Consider the following 24,518-nt stretch of genomic DNA (forward strand, 5'->3'; position numbering starts at 1 on the left):
TGCCGGGGCTCCAATGTCACTTGTGACATGCCTTAAGATTTGGTTAGCCTGTCCAGATGTCTCTGAAACATGTCCCCACGTTGTGTCCCCAAAATTTGGTGGAACATTGAGCTAAAGTCAGTAAGACATTCTACAGGTGTATTTAGCTCACCTAATTATAGATAATTTGGTAACATGATGATTATCAGTTTTATATCTTGTGTAGATATTAAATGTACGACATTATACTAGTATTTAGACATTGAATAAATGATGAAGTCAAGTAAATTGAAGTATGCAATTAGAAATATGGTGAAGAAGTTAATTGTTTGAGTTTTAGGGATGTTTAAGGTATGTTGGCTGATGGTTTCTGAATGTTCCTCAGGAGGATGGCAGGATGGAGCAACAGCTGTTTGTGTCTGGATTCTTGGGCAAATGGTATGGGCAACATGAATCTTACATTTTATAGGCATGGTCTTCTGGTTTCCCCTGTTATTCATCTGTACTTTTGTACTCAGTGCTGAGCAGTCTGGTTGACATGCTTTGTGGTCATTTGTTGGACACTACTAAACTTATCTTATTATCTATATTTCAACAAGAATAACACAAGGGCTGCTCTGTCAATTTTCAATGTAAGATACTTTTTTTTAATTTTTCCTTGCAACACCCCTAGGTGGGCTACCTGAAGGGGCCTCACGCCTAGTCGACTCAACTACTGGGGCCTGACCCTGATGGACCCAAGAAGAATTGAACCTGTGCCTAATGACAGAGGGCCAATGAATTGGCAAGGGGGGGCTTCAACCAACTGGGCTACCCACCAGGGCTCCATGTTGCTAGATACTGTGTCTTTTGTAAAATTATTATCACATGGACAATGCCCCTAAATTTAGAAATCCCTGTGATTTAAGAGTGTTTGCAATACTTTTGTGTTTGAAGCTTTAAGTTAGAGCTTCAAATGTATATTTCACATCTTGTTTATGATAGTTTAGGTCGGACAGAAGCCTTGTTAATGGGTTTGGATAGGTTGGATAGCATGTGTTTTGTTGTTTACTTTGTACATCTGTTAGGCTTGTTTTAGGTCGATCAAGGAAAAATAGTTTATGAAACTCCCATAGGCTGTTTGGTTGATCGTGTTCTTTATTTCTGGTTTGTTTGGGTTCTAAAGTTTAAACATTAATATTGATTATAGATCTCATTCATGTTTGTTATCAGAGATGTAGAGGCATCCCATTGTGGACTATGTCTATCATGGAATGCTTTTGCATGTGCAAGTGTTTGTGAATATGTAGATTCTGTGTTGTGATGCAGGTTTTGATTGCCAACATTGGAGATGCAAAGGCTGTCCTTGCAAGGTCAACTACTAATGATGATCAGAAGAGTTCAGAAAATTCCATTTGCCCTTTGAAAGCTATTGTTGTAACCAGGGAGCATAAAGCAATTTATCATCAAGAGCGTGCAAGGATTCAGAAGGTAAGCCATTCATTCTTTTTCGATTTGAAAGTGAAGTTCTTGCAACATGTATCTATCTGTTGAAAATTGATTCTTATAATGCAGTTCCTTTTTTGTTTCATGTGCTAAAGATGTCACTTTTTAGATTTTGTAATGATGAATTAGGAACTTAATAAATAAGATTGATTTTTACTGTTGTCTTTCAGTTAATACTTTCTTGTTTACTGAATGATGTATTACCGTAAAGATTGCCATGTGCTTTTGTTATAAGGCACTTTGAATTGTGATTATAGCATTCCTTTTTATTGGAATGAAAGATTACCTTTCGTAGTTTAGTAGGCATGTAGCATGATTTCCAGTCTTTTCTTGCTGGTATTCACAAGTTCAACTCCCTTGTGTGGGAAATATATAGTTCTTAGGGTAGCATACTTGCATGTCTGTTCTTCAGAAAGTACCACCCTAACAGTGGGTGGATTCAAACATTTTCTTATATACTATAAGTGCCCATAAAATGTTGTTGTCACTGTCAAACCTTTGGTTAATACTTTCAGTGAGTAGATGCTGTAATTGGCCATCACAGTCTTCTATGTTTATGGACTACAGGAGTTACTCATCAATTTGATATTTTTCACAGTTACGGGGTAGGATTGGAATGCTTACTCTTATAACTTATTATTAGCCTATATCTGTTACCTTTCTAGGAAATGCACTAGGCACTGATTATTATGCTATTTTTACCAGCTGTACTCCGGAGTCCCATTGATCATTGTTTGGTTGTATGTGGCTATTTGTAACGAACAAAGTTCATATAAGCAATGCTCTTACACCAATGTAACGAACAAAGTTCGTTATAGCAGGTTAAACATTCTAGAAGACTTAAAATATGTAGATCTCCATTGAAGATACAAATATTATATATAAAATGTATGAATGAGAATGATGATGTACAAATGAGAATGAGGGCCCGCTTATATACCCTAGGCAGGTACATTTTCACCAACGGTTATGTCCTCAGGGACATACCTCTTTATTAACTAATTACTAGTTATATAATCATTATTTAGTGTTTTTATTGTTTACATTATTTATATTATTTTATGTATATTTTATTCATAACATTTCCTTCCTCTTCAAAAAGCTTTGTCCTCAAAGCTTACTGATGAAAGGGCTTGATCTCTTTTTCTGTTTTGAATGTTTTCTTGTCTCGAAACTGTCATCTTCATTGATACAAGTTGATATGATCCTTGGAGCGATAAATAAAATTGTTGAACTGAGAAAGCATCTGACCATCCTAAATCAATCTTCTGTGAAATCTTGCAGTTACTGGATACTTTGTGTGAACTGTTATCGTAAGACTGAATTGCACTAACATTAGTAGTCTTCGGAACAAAAGTTTGTTGTTTCTGATTTGAGTGATACAGATATGCAGATTGATTTAGTTCTAAGTTGCACGAAACGCAAAAACGTCTAGAAGTTTCCGAAATGGGGACAGCCCAAAACGTGACCCCCTGAAAATGGAAATGCGACCAAAACATCATATATATATATATTAATTATAAGTAGTCAATATTAAATACATTATAATTTATAACACATTATTTTGTAAGAAAAGAAATAATGAGACATATAAATGGCATTTTAGAAGGAAATCCAAATTTATATTAACTTCAAGCGATGACTACATGATCTAAATATCCAAAATTAGCAAGGCTTTACATTCAAGACTCCAAAATCAGCCTTTATATGTGAGGCTATATGTGCTAAAACTGAAATAAAACATGAACTAAAGACAATCATGGCTACATTAACATATCATTACTAATAAAACTCCTCATCCTCATCAACAAAGATAGAACAAGATGCTTGTTCAGCAGAAGAGGCAACTCTACTAGTGCTTCCAGTTGCACTTGCATCACCACTGGCACAAATATCAAGAGTAGAAAGAGAGAGCTCTAAATTTGGACATTCTGCATCCACATCCCATTCTTTATGAGGTCCACAATGTGTGAGAAATGAGTGAATGAAGTGCCTTTTTAAAGAAAAGAAGAGGCTCATAGGGTTTCTAGAGAATTCAATTCTTCTCATCTTCTAGAGAATTCCATTTGTAAATTTTTTTACTAAATTTAGCTAACAACCACATAAAAATTAGTTTATTAGTGTGTTTTGGTGTTAGATGGAGCCCACACCCTCTTTCCACTCCTTGAGATGGCCGAAAAAGGCCCAAAAAAATTACATTTTTCTTTTTGGTCACCGAAACTTGGCCTGTTGTGGCCGAAACTCCGCTGGCCGTAACATTTGATGTTTTGAAATCCCGAAATGCTATATGGTACGGCCAATGGCATTTCAATCAAGTTTTGGCGGCGTTTCAATCAAGTTTCGACGTTTCGGGCTGTCCTGGGTACTGGTATGACACTAAATCTAGCGTTTCCTGCAACATAGATTGAGTTGTTTGCTCTTGTGACTCAAATGTCGAGAGGGAGTTGTGGTTTGATTTTCCCTTATCAAGTGTGTAGCAATTTCTTGATTTACTTCAGGTACTGTTGTTGTTGAGTTGGTTACGGAATCATCATTTGGAATGTTCATCATCTGAATTGCAATATATGTTTTTCCTTCAACTGATTTATCATCTTCTTGCATTGTGGCATTGATTGGTTCGGTATTTGTTCCTTTATCTTCAATTGGAGTTGTTATGACTAACAACTTCGATACTTCCTCTTGAATACAATGTTCTAACTTGTCTTTTAATGATTTCATGTCCTTCTTAAGCTGTTAGTAATTTTCCGCTATGGTCCTTAAGTCGAAAGACTTCTTCATTTCTATTAGCAGTGATTTTGTCAATTTCATTTTGCATATTTTATAGTGCTTTTTTACCTTCTTGAAAACTTACTTTTGAAATATCTTGTATGTCTTCTGGTGTTACTGAATTCGGTTTTAATATAACATCTTGTAGTGAAAATTTTCTCTTTTTGTATGAAAATGTCAAAAACTTCTTTTTCGTATTCAGGATAAAGGAACCTAGGGTTTCCATCCAGGGTGAACCTAAAATAATGTCACCTTGATCGCTTTATAGGGTTTGAGCCAGTGTTTTCAAAAACGGCCGAGCCGACTCCGACTTAGACGAAGCCAATATCTGGCCGGGTCGGCTCGATGGGCGAAACGGAACGGCTCACCGGTTTGTTATCGAGCCAGCCACCGACTTGGCCGACTCGGTAACAAACCGGTCGGCTCAGCCGAGCCCGAGTTAACTTGGCCGGCTCAGTCATCAATGCAAAAGCACTGCCAACAATTTTTTTTGTGGGTGGGGGGAATTGGACCCCAATTATAATTTGCCTTTGGGTGATTTTGAGGTCCATTTACCTCTCCCAACCCTATAAAATCTACCCAACCCCTCTCATTTTCTCACAACTATTTCATTGCATTTATGTGAGAATTTGTGAGGAGTTTGTTTTTGGAGTAGCAGTGAGAAGTCTTGGACAAGCATTGGAGCAACAGCGAGGAGCTTCTTGGGCAGCCATTGGAGTAACATTGAGGAGTCGGTTTGTTGGAGCAACATTGAGGAGGCGGTTTGTGCCCAGAGGTATTTTTTTTCACTTTTAAAATCTATTTTTGCTTATTTAATTTTTTGTGCAAATCTGGAAATTGAAATGAGTCTTTTTTGTAAAAGAAATGAACATTGAAGCAATGTTATTTTTTTATTTTATTTTATTTTTATTTTTATTTTTTTATTTTTTATTTTTTTTCCAAGTCAAAAAATGGCTCCTAGAGTGAAAGATGCTGCTTGGGCATATGCTGAAATGGTTTATAATCAAATGCATTGCAAATTTTGCCATAGAAAAATTAAGGAGGGTCTTGGGGGCATTCATAGGTTGAAACAACACTTGGCTTGTATTAGAGGCCAAATTACTCCATGTGAATCACCACAAATTGGGGAGATTAGGAAGGAGTTGTTAAATAACTTTGAGAATTTTCAGGAAGAAAAAGCCAGGCAAAAAGAAATAGAGGCTGAAATTTGGAGGAAGAGGAGTATACAACAAATGATGGCTACAATTTTGAGGACTCTTCATCTATCCCTTATACTAAGTAACTAATGCATCCAACTGCTTCTGCTATGTTCCTCCCTCATTGGAGTCCATGCAAGAAAAAAAGGGTAAGGGTAAAATGAAAAAGAAGGGTGATATGAATATCAAAGGTTATTTCACTGTCACACCCTTCTCTCCATCAGATGCACATGGTCTTCAAGCTCGTAGAAGTCATATGCAACCCACTTTAGATGACCATTGGAAGAAAGAATTGAGGGAGACTGCTTGTGATTACATAGCTAGATGGTGGTATGATGCTAATATCCCCTTCAATGCTTCCCGTTAACCATATTATGAGCTTATGTTTGATGCCATATTTGCTACTGGGAAGGGCTTCAAAGGCCCTACTATGCATGAGTTAAGGGGGTCTCGTTTGCGAAAATAAATTTCCTCCATTGATGAGTATTTGAAAGATTTCAAAATCTCATGGGCAAAACCAGGATGTACATGTCAGATGGATGGACTGATCAAAGGAACCGTACCATCATAAAATTTCTTATTTTTTGCCCACAGGGAACCATGTTTCTAAAATTAGCTGATGCATCTGATAGGGTGAAAGATGGACAATTGTTGTTTCAACTATTGGATGAGGTTGTTGAGGAGGTGGGGGTGGCTAATGTTGTTCAAATCATCACAGATAATGCCTCTAACTATGTTCTTGCTGGTAAACTGTTAGAGGAAAAACACAAAACCATCTTTTGGACCCCATGTGCTGCACATTGCATAGACCTCATGCTTGAGGATATTGGAAAATTAGATTGGGTCAAGAACACTATAGAGCATGCCAAAAGCATAACAAAATGTATCTACAATCATTCATGGATTTTGAGCCTGATGAGGAGATACAAAGGGGGCAGGGATATTGTTAGGCCTGCCATCACTAGATTTGCAACTCATTTTTTGACATTGCAATCTATGCTTTCCCAACATAGAAACTTGCAAAAGATGTTTTCCAGTGATGAATGGAATGAAAGCCAGTGGTCTCATAAACAGGATGACAAAGATTTGAAAAAGAAAGTTAATGAAGAAATATTTTGGAAAAAGGCAACAAAGATTGTGAAGGTTGCTGAGCCATTGGTTATGGTGTTGTGGTTGGTGGATGGGGAAAGATTGGCTATGGGCTTCATTTATGAGGCTATGGATCAAGTAAAGGAGCAAATAAAGACATCATACAAGGATAGAGTGGCTAAGTATGGGCCCATTTGGGCAATCATTGATGAAAGATGGAACAATCAACTCCATCGCCTTATACATGCAGCTGGGTATTTTTTGAACCCAAAGTATCATTATAAAACTCTAGAGGAAGGAGCTTTGGGTGGGGAGGTTAGAGATCGATTGATTGACTGCATTGATTGCATTATCCCTATGGAGAGTGATCAGCTGGAGATACACCAACAGGTCACTTGTTTCAGCAAAGCCATAGGTACCTTTGGCAAGAACCTAGCAAAGATTGCAAGGGAAGCAGATGAGCTAGGTAAACAAAAATTTCAATTTTCAAATTCTTATTTTGTTAAATTATTTATAATGTGAAAGTTGGATATAATTTGTGTGAAAATTCTATCACTGCAACAATTGATTTATTTTACCTACTTATTTCCTGATAAGTTATTTACGAAAATCCTTCAGTAAACATTAAAATAAATTCTGCGGTAGATATCACATCATAATACAGAAACAAACACATGCACAAGAATTAACACATCGACACAAATATGTTGGACAATCAGTCCCTCGAAAAACCCAATGTGGGAAAACCAGTGTAGCAAGGGAGGATTTTATTATTCAACAATTCTTCAGTACAATTGGGTGCCAAACAGGCTTACCCAACAAAGAGAAAATTCCTCAGCACTTCCCCTAGTCTCAGCGTTAGCCTAGCTGACCTCTGCGTAGCTCCTGCTTCTCTACGTCAACATTGGGTCTCTCTGCATCACCCACGCAGGCTCTCCAGTGACTGTGTAGTCTGCAGCCTCTGTGTCTACCTCTCCAGCCTCTGCACTGTTCCCCTGGTGCTGTTCCCGACTCTCTGTTCCGTACTTGCTGCCTCTTGCTACTTTCCAGACCATTAGTTTGAATTTCTTAGCTAAACCTGCTCCAGAAATCGAATTGATTGGTATCCCTCAGTATATTCTCCAATTGACACTCAAGCCTCTTCTCATACATTTCCTGTTGATCTTTCAAAGGCCGAGATTAAAACTCTAATCAACGGCTAAGATTAGATTTGGCTTGATCCATGACTTTTGGAACCTTCTAACCCAGTTTTATATTAATACCCATTAATAATTTATTTTTCCTAAGTTTAGACTTAGGAACTCCATTAAAAATATTAATTATTTTAATATGTCCCAAACTGGTTAAAATCTGCCCAAACCATTTCTGGGTCTTGGAGATCTCATGTGCTTTAGCCTTTCCACCAATTTTTGTGGTTAGAGCACATCCGATGCTTACCCCAAATCAACGCTCCCTCCTAGCGAGGACTGTGCTCTAGTAATACTCCACACTAAGCATTACTCTGATCATACGACATTGGTACTTGTGCTGATGCTAAGCCTCCCTGCTCAACATGCTCTGCACTGCTGCATCCTCTATTGATGCCCATGTCTCTATCACTGCGACTGTTACATCTGTACTGCAGCTCCCTCTGCATTCGTGCTGTTGCTGGTCCATCTTCTCAACACTGCATCTGCACTGCAAAATCCTTCTCATCATGTTGCATCGTGCTACTGCTCACTGCTACTGTACTGCAACATCATAACCATTTTTGCTACTGAAATGGATTCTTTATCATCTCCATCTTCCCCCTGAAATAATCAAACTTGGTTCTTCCAACTTCCAATTGCCTTGGTAAGGAAAGAAGCAAGTAAAAAGGACAATTCCAAGCCCTAGATCAGCCACACGTACAAGGAAATCAGATCTGCAGTAGGGTTAAGAGGGTCAGCCTCTAACTCAGAAATATACTGGAAGAAGAGCCTCTCTCTCCAATCTAAGTATCAAGAAGGAAGATTGCCAAGCGAGGTAGAGAAGGAAAGGAAGGCACCAAAGAAGAGGTCTCTAAGGAGACCTAGGGTTTTTGCAGATGCCAGAAAAAGAGTGAAGGAAAGTGCCATTAGTTGCTGGAAGAATTGTGAAGGGAGGGATCAAGGTGAAGTGCAGAAGAAGGCCTTGATTGAAGAACATAAGGGAAGGTACAAAAAGAGAGTCCGTGTCTTGTGCTTGGAGGATCTACTGGTCAAGGGTCTAGGGTTTGGCATTTGTCAATTGAAACTTCAATAAGAGAAATTTGCAGAAGGGTTTTCCTTTCTAGGAGAGAGAGGCTTTGCCCTGGCTGAGAGCCAACATCTTGTGTTCTTGTCTCTTTTGTTTTGGTAACTGTTTGATGAAGTAAGAGAACACACTCTAATAATAATAAGAGAAGATTGTGCTAACAAGAAAAGTAAAAAGTACTCCACAAATAGTTATCATCGTCAGAAGAATCTCATCCTAATCTAGATGCCCTAGATTCTTCAACACAAAGGGACGTTGGAAGGCCAAGATAAGCCCTCCATGTGGCATAATGAAGTGGAGGGCTCTCAAAATGATGACCAAGAGGGTTGCCCCTTGGTGTCCAAGCAAAACATGTGTGGTGCTCCCAAGTGGTTGTGGGGCACAATGAATGGTCTCATGGGTCTCCAATTAGATCAAACATGTCGATGCTCCATCAATAAGGGCTAGAATGATGATATAAGCCCTCCCATGTCTCTTCGGATGAGACAACACCCTATCTGGGCCCTGAATTGGCTGCCAAGTGTGTGGCCCACTGGGCAACGTGGTCCAAGTGCATCATCATCTCTGTATGGCTGGGACATGAGCAAGCAATATGTGGTGTTGAAGAAGCTGATGGTGTGGTAATCAATGCTCTGCTGTGGTGGAGGCCCATGACTCTCAACGCTCGCGCTACAAGTGCCATTATGACCCTCAGAAGGGCTTCAACCTCGTATAGGGAGACCAAGTCCAAATGGAGACCCAACTGTGATCCTGTATATGATCCAATGCATCTGCTCACCTTCCAGTACAATGATTCATTAATGAAATTGAGTAAATAAGCTTGCAAATCAAGGACAAAAGTGGACACTTCATAGTGGCATGCCCTTCCTAATGGGCTTTAGAGTGTATATGTGTCACCGAGCTCAACAAGAGAGGTTAATAAAGGATCCTATTAAGTGGTTTTAACCTCTAAGGGAGTGAGTTCCATGGTACATCCGTCAAATGGTAGGTGTCATGTGAAATAGTGGTGGAACAAAGTAGGGCAACAGGGAGGCTCCAAGCCACATGCCATGGTACAAGGGTAGCTATAATGAGGAAATCCTAGACATTGGGTGTATAGATGTAGGTGGGAGCAATCGTGGTACATGAGTTACCTCGACCTTTGTTTTTCCACCCTTATTCATATGCCTTATGCCTTTTATTGATTTTTCTTTCTTTTAACTACTCGGGGCTCTAGGGGATGAGAGCATGATGTGTATGATAAAGCAGTGAATGCCCCCTTACGGTTGGGTAGTTCATCGCCCACTAGTGTTTGGGACAATCATGGGTTCCTTAATGATGCAGGGGGTACTTGTAGGGGCGTTAGGAACCATGATGATGGCCATAATGATAGGGGGTATAACTCATGTTTTGGCGTTTGCCCACGCACTAAATTTTTATGTCTCGACCTTCTTTTGCATTTTATGGTACATTTCTTGTTGTAAGTGGCCAAATTATGCTTTTAACTTTTTTTTAGCTGGATGAACCTTCGAGCCATCGTTCCAGGCTCGACCCAAAGTGTGGACAAGGGGAGGGGGAGGCTAACTCATTGTGGACCTAATGGACAAATGTGGACCTAGATAGGAAAAGTGTGAGAAGGGGTTATAATGAGCTAAAGGGAGTGAGATATATGGTGTCTGGAAGCGGGACCACACAACCAAAACCCAAACAGGAGAGTTCTATCCAAACGGAATTTGAAAATTCCTCCTCTAAAGAATTTCGCAGGATGCCCTAGATAGATGTCCAAGGAAGGAGGGGCTGAAATTTTGGAGAAGAGAAAAGAAAGGGAAGAGAAGATTGATCACCAATTTTTCTTGGACCAATGCCTAATCCTTGGGCTATGGAGTCTAAGATGCTTCAAGATTTGCCAAAACCATCTTCAAGGAGGCTAAAGAATGATGCCTTAGCAACCAATCTTCAACATTTACCCACTCAAGATTTATGGATTTTCATAGAAGAAAGAGAAATTCCCATCCACTAGGAGCATTCATCTAATTGTCATGCAATGAGTAGCATGTGCAATTTACAACGAAATAACCTTTTACAATGATATTCAACAAATTAGGGTACGAGAGAATTAACTAGTTGCAATAATTCCACACATTAGACATTATTCCAAGAGAAATCTTTAACAAAATATCACATACAAAATGACAATGAGATATATCCCACCATAAACAAAGATGTAGCTCTAAGAAGAATGAAATTCTATCTTCCAAAGATATTGAAATGCATCATAGAGTCTTCAATTCATCCAAGAGGAAAAATGCAAATGTCTTTTTACAAGAGAAATCCAAGTGATGGTGATGCTATCTCACAGTGAGAGAAGGTTCTATTTATATGAGACCTTTAGAGGTCGAATTCCTATTCTAAAGCCCCTAACGTTAATTTAATGTGCAAAAATAAGGTCTTGGTGACAAGCCCACCAAATAGCTTAAAAAATTATGAATAAACCATCCAATAGTAGGCCGAAGTGACAACGTCATGAAGTGAGGCCGTTGGAAGGCCATGTTGAGTCCTCTAAATGCCAAAATGAGAGAGAGGGCTCCATAAATGATGCACAGGGGGATGACCCCTTAATGTCCATGTAAGTCATCATGTGGTGCTCCAAAGTTGCTTTAGGGCACAAATACAGGTCTCATCGGTCTCTTGGTGAAAGATAAGTCTGTAGATTGCTCCAAATGAGGGCATTGACGATGGTGCTTTCCCTCCCATGTCTCAAGGGTGAGACAAACCTCCTCTGGGCCTTGGATCAACTGCCAAACCATGTGTACACTGCTAAGCCGGTTGGGGCAATGCTGGTCCAAGTGCATCATCTCGCGAATAATGTGGGGCAATGAACAAGCTGCTGAAGGTGCTGAGGGTGCCCGTGAGATAAAATAATGCTCTATCACATGATGGAGTCCGATGGCTCTCAATGCACCCTCTGCAAGTGTCAATATGATCCTCTGGTGGGCTTGGGCCGTAGTTAAGTTGTCCAGCCCATGACAAAACTACCTACCAATTACATATAAGATTTAATGCGTCTCCTCACCATCAAGTACAATAATTCATTAGTGCATCTAAGTGAACCAAGCTTGTTAGTGAATGGCACAAATGAGACTTCATTATGGGCTTCCCTTCCAAATTTGGGGTGTTGAGCATGTAATAGTGTTACCACCCCAAGTAGTAGTGGCTAATAAACAACCCTATTAGGTGTTCCCAACCACTAAAGGGAAAGACCTGTCCAAGGTACATCCTTCAAGTGATAGGTGTCATGTGGATGACGTTGAGGTGGATTAGGTCACAGGGGTCCGTTGATGGGCAAAAATGACTTCATCAACATTGGGGAGACATGGAAGGTTTGACAAAGTTCTGCAAGAAATGCTTCCTAATGGTGACAAGGTAATCCATGAAACTCATGATAAGAACAAAAGTAATGTGAAGTAATAGAACCCTAGTGTGCCTTGAAACAATGACACCTTCACCTAATGGGAATACACTTCAAGGTAAAAATATATCATGATAGTCTTAAATACTTTTTGGAACAAAAATTATCTTCAAAAGAGTAGCAAAAGTGGGTCACAAAGATGTTGGGTTATGGCTTTGAAACCATCTACAAAAAAGGGAAGCAAAATGTTGTTGTAGATGCACTCTCAAGAAGGGATGAGGCTGTGGAAGCATTTCTTTGTGCCATTTCTATTATCCGACCTGATTAGATAATTGAAGCAAGAGATGAATGGAAGAATGACGAAGAGGTGTGTACACTCATTCAAAAGTTGCATCAAGATCCGAGTGCATTTGATACATCTATCTAGAAAAATGATTCACTATGGTACAAAGATCACTTATATCTATGTAAGAACTCCCAAATCAAAGGAAAGGCTCTTTTGGAATTACACACATCTCCAATAGGAGGGCATTCATTATTTTTAAAAACTTACCATAGGGTCAAGAAGGAATTTGATGTTTGTGACAGAATGTTTGGTTTGCTAACAAAATAAAGTTGAGAAAACTAATACCCCAGGTCTTTTACAACCATTAACCATTCCAAGTGAACGTTGGGAGAAGGTCTCAATGGATTTTATCACAAGTTTACCTAAGTCTAAAGGAAAGAGTGCCATCATAGTGGTAGTTGATAGACTTACCAAATATGCACACTTTTGTGCACTATCTCATCCTTTCAAAGTGAGTACAATCACTACTGCATTTGTGAAAGTAATTGAAAAGCTACATGGAAACCCAAAGATTATTGTAAGTGATAGAGATCCCATATTCACTGGAAATTTTGGACATAATTATTTTCTTGTCTTGGTACTCGATTAACTAATAGCTCATCTTACCATCCTCAGATAGGCAAACTGAGATAGTGAACAAATGTTTGGAAGGATATCATCATTGCTTTGTGTCTGATAAACAAACACAATGGGTCAAGTGGGTACCTCTGACAGAATGGTGGTATAACACTTCCTTCCGTATTGCAACAAAGATGATCCCATTTCTGGCACTTTATGGATATCATCCACCATCCATCACATCGTATTTAAGAGATAATTCTAAGGTTCAAGCAGCAGAAGATCACAATGAGCATCAACAACAAGTTCTCCAACTCTTAAAGGATAACCTTACTATGGTGCAATGTAATGTTCCAAATGCTAAATTTTGGAGATTTCTTGAAATTTCTAACTCAAAAATACTTCAAATATTCATAAACAGAAGATTGCATGTAAAATTTAGCAACATAGAACTACAAATAATAATAATGATCAGAAATAATCTCAACTTTATTTATAATATCTAAACTGGGGTTTTACATGCTGAAACAACTGATATAACAGAGATAAAACTGGCCTCAAGAGTCTGTTCCAATGTTGCACTGGTCCTCCACCAAAACTGAACTGAATTGCCACTGCTAAGCTCTCCTGTGAATTCTAGATGAATTCACCAAGGGGAGATGGGTACTCGTCCAATCTCACTAAATCACCTGAGGGTTTCTGTCCTGAGGCTACAATGAAGTAGAGAACTGAGTTCTCAAACCTCTCATGCATGAAGAAAGATCAAATCCAAGATGTCCTCCAATGTCCTCCTCCTCCTCTTTTTATAGATCTAATGGACCCCTCCTGAAGCTCATATTTTATTATTATTTTAATCATTGAGCACATTTCCCTCTTTTTATTTTAATTAAAATATCTTTTTAATGAGATAAAATGGTAAATTGGCCACCATATCTCCTCAAGCCACTGAAAATCACTTCTAACCATCCCATCCTGTAGATTTTCTCGTTCCGGTTCCAACGAGCTATTACACTAAGGTGTTCCATTAAATATTCTTCTCAGAATGCCACCTTAAGCATAATTAATTGAGTTAGGCACAATAATAACCCCGTTTTATAGGAATTATCAGAATGCAATGGAACGTGAAGCAAGTTGTGCGGAATCAATCTTGATGATGGAATATGGTAAGTGAACTCCTCCAGACCCCATAAAACATCTCCAAAATACTCTGGGTTCGCTGATGATGTAAACCTGCACTTGTGACCTGTTTGCCTCCAACCCTGAAAGTCCACCCTAACCATGCCATAAGGAACACCAAAAAAAGGAACATCACAAATCCTCAAGCAATCTAAACCTGTGGACCAGTTTGGTGGCCCATTGCAGCTAAGACCCAATGCCTGGATCCCATACAGACCACTGGGTGATGCTATGCCTTTGTGTCAACCCACCATGAATGGACCCCTTATTGTCCGGATCCCAGAACAACCTTTGATTGTCATCAACAAATCCTCCTGATCCCAATGCCACTAAGAACAAGCATCAATGCTCCATGGCTCCTGCTGCACTATGCTCCAGATTGAGAATATCGTGCCACCAATAGGATACCTACTCATGATCTCCTACCAATCCATCTTGTTAGTGTCTGTAGCATCAGATGTGTTCTAGTTACGAAACTTGGTGGAGGGGCTAGAATACATGAGATCTCCATAACCTAGAAATCGTTTATGGAAATTGCACCTAGAGATGACTTAATTAGATTATTAACCTATTTTTAAATGTTTCATAAGTCTAAACTTAGGAAAACTGGTTAATTAATCAGAATTAATTAAGTCAAGGTGAGAATTCTCTAGAAACTCACATGAATCGACTCCGATATGATCTTGGCCCTTGATTAAGTTTTAATCTTGGTTGTTGGTTCTCCAACAGAGTATTATAAGAAGAGTTTGATAGGCACTTGGAGGAAACACCTGAACAATTCGATTTCCTTGGCAAATCGATTTCCAAAGAGCAACAACAGTTGCCAGAGAGCTAGAGATCGAAGTAGAGACAGTGATCCAGAGGAAGTTTTGTAGATCTAGAGAGGCAACAACAAGTGACATAAGTGATCCACACAAAAGAAACACAAGGACTGTGCAGTGTTGAAGAATGTAACTAGGTTCAGTCTTCATTAATGTATTTGAGTCATCATGTAATGTACTTGTCAAAAGAATAAAGAAAATAATAATAATAATAAGTATTATGAATTATTAAAGCAGTCATCTACAAGGCAATCTACGTGCATGCAATCTATAAGCATATTTGATTTTTTTGGAGACCCATGATGACACTTGTGTGCCCCCACATACCATTTGGAGCAGCATAGGTTATTACAAGGGGCCAACCCATTGTCCACTGCTTTTAGAAGTCCAACTCCACATTATGGCACATATGGACTTCATTAGGCCTCCTCCAAGGCCGAACAATATGCATTATTGATTATTCGACCTCTTGAGAGGCTTATTCTTTTGTTTATGAGCTAGTTTGGTGGGTTTGTCACCAAAAGTTAGTTATTTTGCACATTATTTTATTGTAGGGGCTAATGTAGGCCTAAATAACTAAAATCAAACTCCTTAGAGGTGTATACATACAAGTGATGAGAGTTCATTTATGATCGTCACTTGGTTTGGACTTGTATCTCTTTAGAGATTTTCGCTATTCCTTCTCAGTGGACGAAATTTTGGAGCATGAAATGAATTTTGATGTTAGGATTATCTATTCTAGTCTTGGAGCTTCTTGATTGGCAATTTGTTGATGGTTGGATATTTTCTCTTACATGTAAGTACAAATTTAATGCTATTCTTTCTTTTGTTTTGTCACATGCATTGATAATGGGGTTTTCGCTATACGAGGGCTAATTGCTACATGCATTATTGCAAAGTTGTGGAGTTATGTTTCTAGATAGTATCTCTTTATTTATGGGCCATTTATGTTGAACGAAATCTGCGAGGGATAACTCTATGGTGGAATTTATCTTGATAAGCCATCTCATCTTGAAAAACAAAGTGTAAAAGACTTAAGGTCACTCTCCCTTGCCCTAATGCTAAGAAAAGTTGTCCTTGAAGCCTCCTTGACTTAGAAACAAAGTCCATTCTAATTATTCTTCTTGACTCCAATCTCCCCAAAGGATTAGCTATGGTCTACCATAAGGTGCTCACTTTAAGAATCATTTTTCTTTGCCTTTCCTTCTTTATTCTAGGTTTAGCCACATTGGGGATCCTAGGGCATTATTTTCCCGAAAAACTACCCATAGAAAAACTTCAATCTCTTGGGCATTTCTGCGCTGGTGTGTCTCCTAGGTCTCCAAATTTGAAGGAATTCCAATGGTGGGATTGTGAGATATCCCAAGCCCTAGCCTTGAGACCGATTTTTTCTCTAGGTTTCCCTAGGCTAGTACCTCATAGGGATCATTTTAGCACCTTTAAGTGAAGATCCTTTCTTTGATCCCCTTCTCTTCCTTGTTTAGGTCAAGCTCATCATTGGTTGCTAAACTCCCTCCTCTTGACCTAACCTGGGTCCACTTGGTCCTGTGTGGTCCCATATCTTATCAAAGTCAACTCTTCAAAAACTACTTGGGAAACCAAGTTGCACAAGGATTTTAGGGTTTAGGAAGTTCCTTTGCAAGACACATTCCTTAAGCCAAGCCCTTAAATCCCTATTCCCCTATCCTAGAGAACCTTACACATCTTTCTTGAGAAGCAAGCAAGTCCCACTCTTGAGTCTCTCCTAGGAAAGGGTCATCAAGATCACTTCACATCCATCTTAGTTGATCTATCCTTTATATGATTCTCCATATATCGGGTCTCCTCCCATCAATGAAAGTTCGTAAAGAGTAGGAAGCTTTAGCTGTAGTGACAGTGGGCTTTAGCTTTATTGTTGCTCTTGACGTAGCAAGTGTTGAATTTTTTAAGTCTATTCGTTAGAAAATTAATCTGTATTTTGCTGGCTTATTTCTTCTACTTGTAAATTTTGAACAAGTTATTTAAAACATTTAAATACCGAAATAAACACAATATAGTCACAACATCTACAGATCATCAATTGAAAGAAAACAAGCACACAAATGACACCGTTATTTTTGGACAAATGTCCCTAGAAAAGCCAAATGCAGGAAAACCGTGCAACTATTATGAGGGTTTATTATTATGCAGAATTTCCTTGAGTACAACTGGGTGCCTAACTGGCTCACTCGGCAGAGAAAAACACACGACAACAATACCTCTATGTTCGGAAACAAGTATTTAGAAAACCTATCCCACGAAATCCTCTCCGACGACTTTGAAGCTTAGCACTTGCCCTTCTGGCCTCTGTGTCAGCTTCCCGCTGACCTACGTAAGCCCCAAGACCCTCTGCGTCAGCCCTCTGAGGCACTGCACAAGCTCTGGGATCCTCTGTGTCACTCCAACAGCCTCTGCGTGGATGACATAGTCCCTCTGGCCTCTGCGTGGCCTGAATTGGTTGCTGCTCTTGGTCTCCCTGCTTCTGCACTGGTCTCTCAGTACTGTTTGTACCTCTCTGTCCAGTACTCACTGTGCCTCGCTGCTGATTAGTGATTCACTTTTGCTTAGCAACCCCTCTCTAGCAAAATGAATGACTGATCACTCTGGTGTGTTCTCTAACTGACCCTCAAGCCTCCTCTTAAACTTTTCTTGTTGGTCCTTCAATGGCCAAGATTACATCTCTATTCAATGGCGAAGATTAGATTTGGCTTGATCAATGTCATTTGGAACTTTCTAACCCAGTTTTATATTAATACCCATTAATATTTTATTTTTCCTAAGTTTAGACCTATGTTGCGGGGTCTCGATCCCGCTCCCAATCCGCGCTTCGTGTGGGAGCGACTTAGGAGTGATTTTGGGAGCGGGAGCGCTCCCCCCCGATCCTGCTCCCAATCCGTGCTCCGCGTGGGAGCGACTCGGGAGCGCGCTCCCTAAATTTTTTTTCGCTCTCTGCCTTTTCGGGAGCGTTTTGCTTTTTTTGCAATTTTTTTTTTGTAGTAATGTTCGAAATGCATTTTTTTTTTGAAAGAAAAAAATAATTTTTGAGTGGGGCAGCTTAATGATCAAGTCTAGGCCCTAGTATTGATATGCTATTCATGGTAATGTTAAATTCTTAAAGTAAAAGGATGAAAATGAAGATTAAGGAAAATGATGAAAATGAAGATTAAGGAAAATGTCACTTTTACTTAAAATTTTAACATTACCATGAAATGACTCAGGATGTTTGAGAGTGGTTTCGACCTCATTGGATTTCATATGGAGAAAGTAGAATTTTAGATTTCATTCAAAATCCAGTAGACTTATTAGTTTTTCAGGATTTCAGGATTGGGGGATTGCAATGTTTCCATTGAATTTTGTCATGTATTAGGGCATGGAACTCGTATTTAATCAAGAGCACCAATCCATCTATGTACCTTGATGTTAGTGACATTGGTTGTCAAACTCCTCTATCATGACCCTCCTAAAAATGTATGCATCACTCAAACAAAATCTTGACTTGACATGCTATGCTTTTTCTATCTTATGTTAATGCTTAGAGGGTGATATTAATGACAAAGATCCCAATACAGATACAAAGGTAATGACAAAGATACCTTTGGATATTAATGCTTAGAGGGTGATATTAATGACAAAGATCCTGATTTTCCAACAAGACTAAAAAAATTAGACATTTCTCGTGGTGGCAAGAGGCCCAAGCATAAGAAATAGATAATAAATTTACTTCTCTTTTCTAGTTTCTAGTAGCTTTTATAACTATTGACTCTTTCTTATTTATTATGATATTTTTTTTAAACAATATATGACAATTTAAGTTTGAAGTTGGCAATTATAACTCATTGGTAATGAATTATGAATATGATGCTTCATGAAAGTTGAAAGTTGTTTCATTTCATTTCATTTTATAACATTTCATTTCATGTTAGATATTATTTGTTGTAATGGTTACACTTAGCTTACAAGTACAACTTTGGTGATCAATGATGATAAATGTTATATATTGAATTTTGAAAGCTTGAAACTTTAAGATTGATGAATCATGAGACTCAATATGTTGTATGTTACTATGTTACTTGTGGACGTGGTTGATGAAGATTATAACTTCTAGATGATTGTTGTTATATGGTTCAATCTATTTTTTTTTTGTTTTTTTATATCTAATTCATTATTCTACATGTTTTTGTTGACATATATGTATCAAAATATAAAAAATATATATATTATATAAAAAACGCTCCGGGATTCGCTCCCAAACTGGGAGCTCCTGAAAATGTTGCTTCCGCTCCCGTTTTCGCTCCCGCTCCCCGCTTTCGCTCCCGCTCCCAAGTAACATTGGTTTAGACTTAGGAACTCCATTAAAAATATTAATTATTTTAATATCTCCCAAACCAGGTACAATCTGTCCAAACCATTTCTGGGCCTTGGAGATCTCATGTGCTTTAGCCTCTCCACCAATTTTCATACCTAGATCACATTCGATGCTACCCCAAATCAATAGCAAGTGTGTTAATTTTAGGTATGTTCTATGCTTAGAGAAATTTATTTCAATTTTCACTGTTAGCTCAATATCCTTTCCAGATTAGCAATCACATCAGCATTAAAGTAAATTGCAGATAGAACATAAACATAGATTGTAGAAGACAAGAGGACACAAGATGTGGCGCTAGCCAGGGACAAACCCTAATATGGGGAAACCCTTGATCAATTCTTCTTATATGTTCTTCAATAGTTCAGCAGAGAGAGAGAGAGAGACAATACATATACAACAAAAGTCAACACTTTGACTTATCTAAATAAGAGCATAGATAATTTCTAAGTAGATGATACTTGAGGTAGCTAAACTCAGTTGAAGACAAGTTGCTCCAACTAATTCTCCCAGGTGACTCCATCACCATGCTGCACTTATCATTGTGTTGCTTCTCATCATCATGCTGCACCTCACCGTGCTGCACCATTCTACACCCATGTGCCATTGTTGCACCTTGTTGCCACACTGTTGTCCCATGTGGCATGTTGAACCATGTTGTCATACAACATGTCTCATGTGCTTGCAGCACCATGCTTTCCACTGCTATCCCATGTGCTTGCTGCACCATTCTTGCCATGCTGTCCCAATGTGCTTGCAACACCATGCTTGCCATGCTATCCCAATGTGCTTGCAGCACCATGCTTGCCATGCTGTCCCATTGTGACATTGTTGTACCATGTCATAGCTCGCTGTCCTATTGTGTTTGCAACATCGTCCTTGCTGCTATCCCATGTGGCATGCTGTACCTTGCTGCTTCCCTAATGAGTTTGCAGCACCGTCCTTGCCGTTGTCCCATGTGGCTTGCTGTACCTTACTACTATCCTAATGAGTTTGCAGCACCATGCTATTGCTGTTGTCCCATTGTAGCCTTGTTGTACCTTACTGCTGTCCCATTGTGCCTTTGCTGCCACATGTCATTGCTGCTATTATGCTGCCCATGCATCTTGCTGCACTATCACATTAGTATGCATTCAAACTTCATGGGTCACCTTGCTGTTGCTACTGTCCCGTTGTGCCATCATTGCACTATGCCATTGTTGCTGTTATGCTGCCCATGCATCTTGCTGCACTATCACAACAAGTACCTAAAATGCATGCTTTAGCTCACTGTTCTAGGGTCTTTCAACTGCTGCAATTCTGGATTGGTTAGGGTACCCAAACATAGTCCCTAACAACCCTTCAATCTGCCTAAAAGTGTCCTCCTTTACTGCCGCTGCCCTTCTAAGAGGGGAGGAGACCCTACGCTACAATTTTTGGGCAGTCTAGCCCTCATCAACAACCCTGGCCTACCTCCTTTTGCTGCGGCTTCCTACATCAAGCCTCCTCTTTATTGCGACAACCCTTCCAAGTGTTTACACTCCTCTAAACAACCTTAAAACAATCCTTATGGCTGCGGCATGACAACAAGGGCACTCGCCCCTTCTCTAGCATTTCGGACCATTGAAAAACCCTCCAAACAGTCCTTGAATTCTCACACTGCTCCATGACCCGTTTTTGGATAGCACCTAGGTCATATGTAAATCATCTAGGACTCCTTCCTTACTGTGTCTAGGTTACCCTTGTGACAGCGTGGAGGATTAGGGCATCTCTTCATGACTGGGTCCTCTAGGTTAGGGTAGCATATATCTTCTTCTTGATTGCGGCTAGGTTATGCGTAGAAGCTAGTGTTGTGCTAGGACTGTGCTAGAGAAGATTGTTAAGCCTCCTTTCCTCTTGCGCCTTAGGGCTACTTCCTCCTAGATTTCTCTCACACTAAAACCAAAAACAAGTGGAGAGAAATCAAGAGTGAAGTGTGTGTGTAATGACTCTCAAGTCATCTCCTTTTATACTAAAACATTGAGTACATGTGGGGTTTATTTGGTTGTTGTCCGACCTTGACGTATTGTCTTATAACACAAATAAATTCATAACTCTATGAGTTCTTATCAGAATCAAATGATCGTTAGATCAATCCTACACTTCTCAATGAGAGGGATCCAAGAAAAATATCAGCTTCCATAGATAAGATGATCCACATGGAGTTTGGCCCTAGTTGCCAATTTTAACACTCCCTCTCAACTAGGTAGAACTCCATTCGCTGGTCCATCTGCCAGATTGTACTATCTCTACCAATCACTGACCTACAATGCTCTGCTGAACCATGAAGAAGAAGAATTGATCGAGAATGTCTCATACCATTCTCTATTGACCCGAAGTTAGTTCCATATGAAGAGAGTGTGTCATACCACTCTTACTGACCCGAAGTCAGTTTCATTGATTGCAGATCAATATCACAAGAGAGTGTCTCAAACTACTCATATTGATCCCATATCAGTTTCATTGATCCCAGATCAATGGAGGTCATCTTAGCATAGGGAGTACGGTAGATACAACGATGCGTCCATTGATAGTACTACTATGGTCTCTAACCCCATTTCCCTACTCATTGGATAGATGAGAGGTACTTCCCATGAGTCCCAGACTGCATGGGGAGGATGCCTCGACAGGAGAACCGCTCTTGTCCATAAGTCACCACAGGGTATCACAGGGGAAGGCTGAACCATTCACCCTGTACACACCGCACCATTAGGGGAGGGTGAGTCGCCCTATGGCTACTTGTTGCTCTAAGAAGTACCCCAAGCCCCCCGGAGCTCCCAGAGCTCAATGCATGCATCATGCAGGACCCTCATAAGAGGGTCTCTCAACGACTCCAAGTTGTTCGGGAAAGTCACAAATTTGACCTTTCCCTGGGGCTTCGACAGAATGTCTGTGACCTATACATCAGTTTCAACGCGATGGAGCCTTCTCGCTCATCGATGTACCATATCCCAGATAAGGTAGTATTTGATGTCTATATGCTAGAGCAATTATAGAATACGAGATTCCTCAATAGTGGAATCCCCCTCTGGTTGACACAGAAGATCACAGTGGTATCCATCATGTGTACAATCAACTTATTGAAGAGCTTCCGCAACCAGGCAGCGTCACACGAGGTCATACTCGTAGTTATGTATTCGGTCTCAGCGGTGCTCAAAGCAATTGTTTTCTGCTTCCTGCTCATCCAGGATATCAAGCAGAACCCAAAGAGGATCAACACTTAGAAGTGCTCTCCACACTGACTGCCTTGTCAGCATTCGAATAATCATGCAGTTTCATATTTCTGGTAGTGTATCTCAATCCATGAGAGATTGTGCCCTGAAGATATCTGAGAAGATTCTTGGCACTAATCTAGTGAGGCTCAACCAAAATATGAGGCCAACATGCTAACTGCAGAACATATATCCGGATGGAAGTTCACGAAGAACATCAATGCGAATGAGTTTATGGAACTCAAAGGCATTTCCCAAATCTGGTCCGAAATGACTACCACATAACTTCTGAAAGTTAAGCTCCATTGAGGTAGTCACGAGCTTGCAGTTTGCCATTCCAAATCCTGAATCCAATTCCCTCTTACTTTTGCAAATGAGAGGGTCCCTGCTAGTTTGAGCGGTAACAGTCCTTAAACCGAGAAACTTCTTCTTTTTTGTCACTGGTGATTTCATCAACTTCCCTTTGCATATTTTGTATCACCTTTTTACTTTCTTGAAAATTACTTTTGAGGTATCTTGTATGTTTTCTAGTGTTGCTGAATTTGATTCAATGTAATCTCCTGTAGTGTTATTTTTTTCTTCCTGTAGGAAAATGTTAAAAACTTCTTCTTTGTATTTAGGATGAAGGACACTAATGTTTCCATTTAAGGTGAACCTAGAATAATATCACCTTGATCCTTCCACAGGGATTGAACAAAAATTTGCGATATAAATATATAATCCCCAATGTTTAATTGTAAATTGGTTTTGTCATATTGGTTTTTATCCCAGATGTCTAATTTTCCGATTATATTTGACTCAAGAATCACCAATTGGTTTGCGAGTTTAGGGTTTATATAATATTTATCTTCAGCAGGAGCGATAAAAATAGTAATATCTTTTCCTGCCAGAGTCCCCTTGATTCTGAATAGAACTGAAGTAGAGATAAATGAGGTTTCTAAATTCTTTCCATTGCTAGTCTCCATTATATCTTTTTGGAATGAGCCCGGGGTTTTAAAAGTGTTAGAAAATCAGAAAGGCAGAAATATTTTCTTTATATAAATAATTACTTGTGACTATCTTATCTTTATGTTCTTCTTTTATCTTTTAGTTCGTCAAGCAATTACCAAAACAATAGCACAAAGATCAGATACCAGATATAGGCAGACAACTAGGGAAAAACCCCTATCTAGGGGAAAACCCAGTCAACAACTCTTGACCTAGACACATACTTCCTCCACACCAAGTCAATCCTTTCTTCCTTCTTGCAGATGATAACCTTTCATTAGCAACTTCGATCTAGTAGCATCAACTTGCAGCAACAACTTCGAACCAACAATTAACAGTAGCAGCAGCTTCGACCTGACAAGAGAGACTTCGATCTCCTAGAGGAATCCACACGAGAGAGAGAGATAGATAGCCCAAAATTTCGATTTTCTCTTTTTTCTTCCTCTTTCTCCAACTTCACACTCCTTTAGCCTTCATTTCTTCCTTTGCACTTTTCTAGCTCTTTCTTTTGGATATCGAACTTGTGTGAGAGAGAGAATGGTCCAAATGAATTCAAATTGCTCCAATATATATGACTCTGGTAAGGTCGAATTACCCAATTTGAGGCTAACTTGATGTGGGGGTGACAAATAGCTTATTTGACTCAATATTAATTCTTTTTACATGATTCAAAAGCCCAAGAAGGGCCTCTCTAAATGGACAATGACTCTAATGACTCAAAATAAATCCTAGAAGTCCTTAATGGGGACTTTGACCTAAAACATGATGACCCAAACATGATGACCCAAACATGAAACCCATGCTTTAATAAGTCATAATAATAATAATAATAATATATTTTTCATTCTTTTGATACAGACATT

At 39.3% G+C, this 24,518-nt stretch overlaps 1 protein-coding gene across 6 annotated transcripts in view; it reads left to right on the forward strand.

Annotated features, from left to right (window-relative positions):
- LOC149231065 (Protein phosphatase 2C family protein) overlaps window positions 1–24,518 on the forward strand; it is a 434,498-nt gene that overhangs the window by 295,780 nt on the left and 114,200 nt on the right. For all 6 annotated transcript variants that reach the window (XM_089379112.1, XM_089379111.1, XM_089379109.1 and 3 more), the window contains 2 exons: window positions 365–417; window positions 1,288–1,449. In XM_089379112.1, the coding sequence (XP_089235238.1) occupies window positions 365–417; window positions 1,288–1,449 (215 nt within the window). The remainder of the gene's footprint in view (window positions 1–364; window positions 418–1,287; window positions 1,450–24,518) is intronic.

This window comes from Pinus tabuliformis, chromosome J (genome assembly GCF_031772625.1).
Source record: "Pinus tabuliformis cultivar Carrire ecotype Pingquan chromosome J, CPIR1, whole genome shotgun sequence".
Lineage (NCBI taxonomy): Eukaryota > Viridiplantae > Streptophyta > Pinopsida > Pinales > Pinaceae > Pinus > Pinus tabuliformis.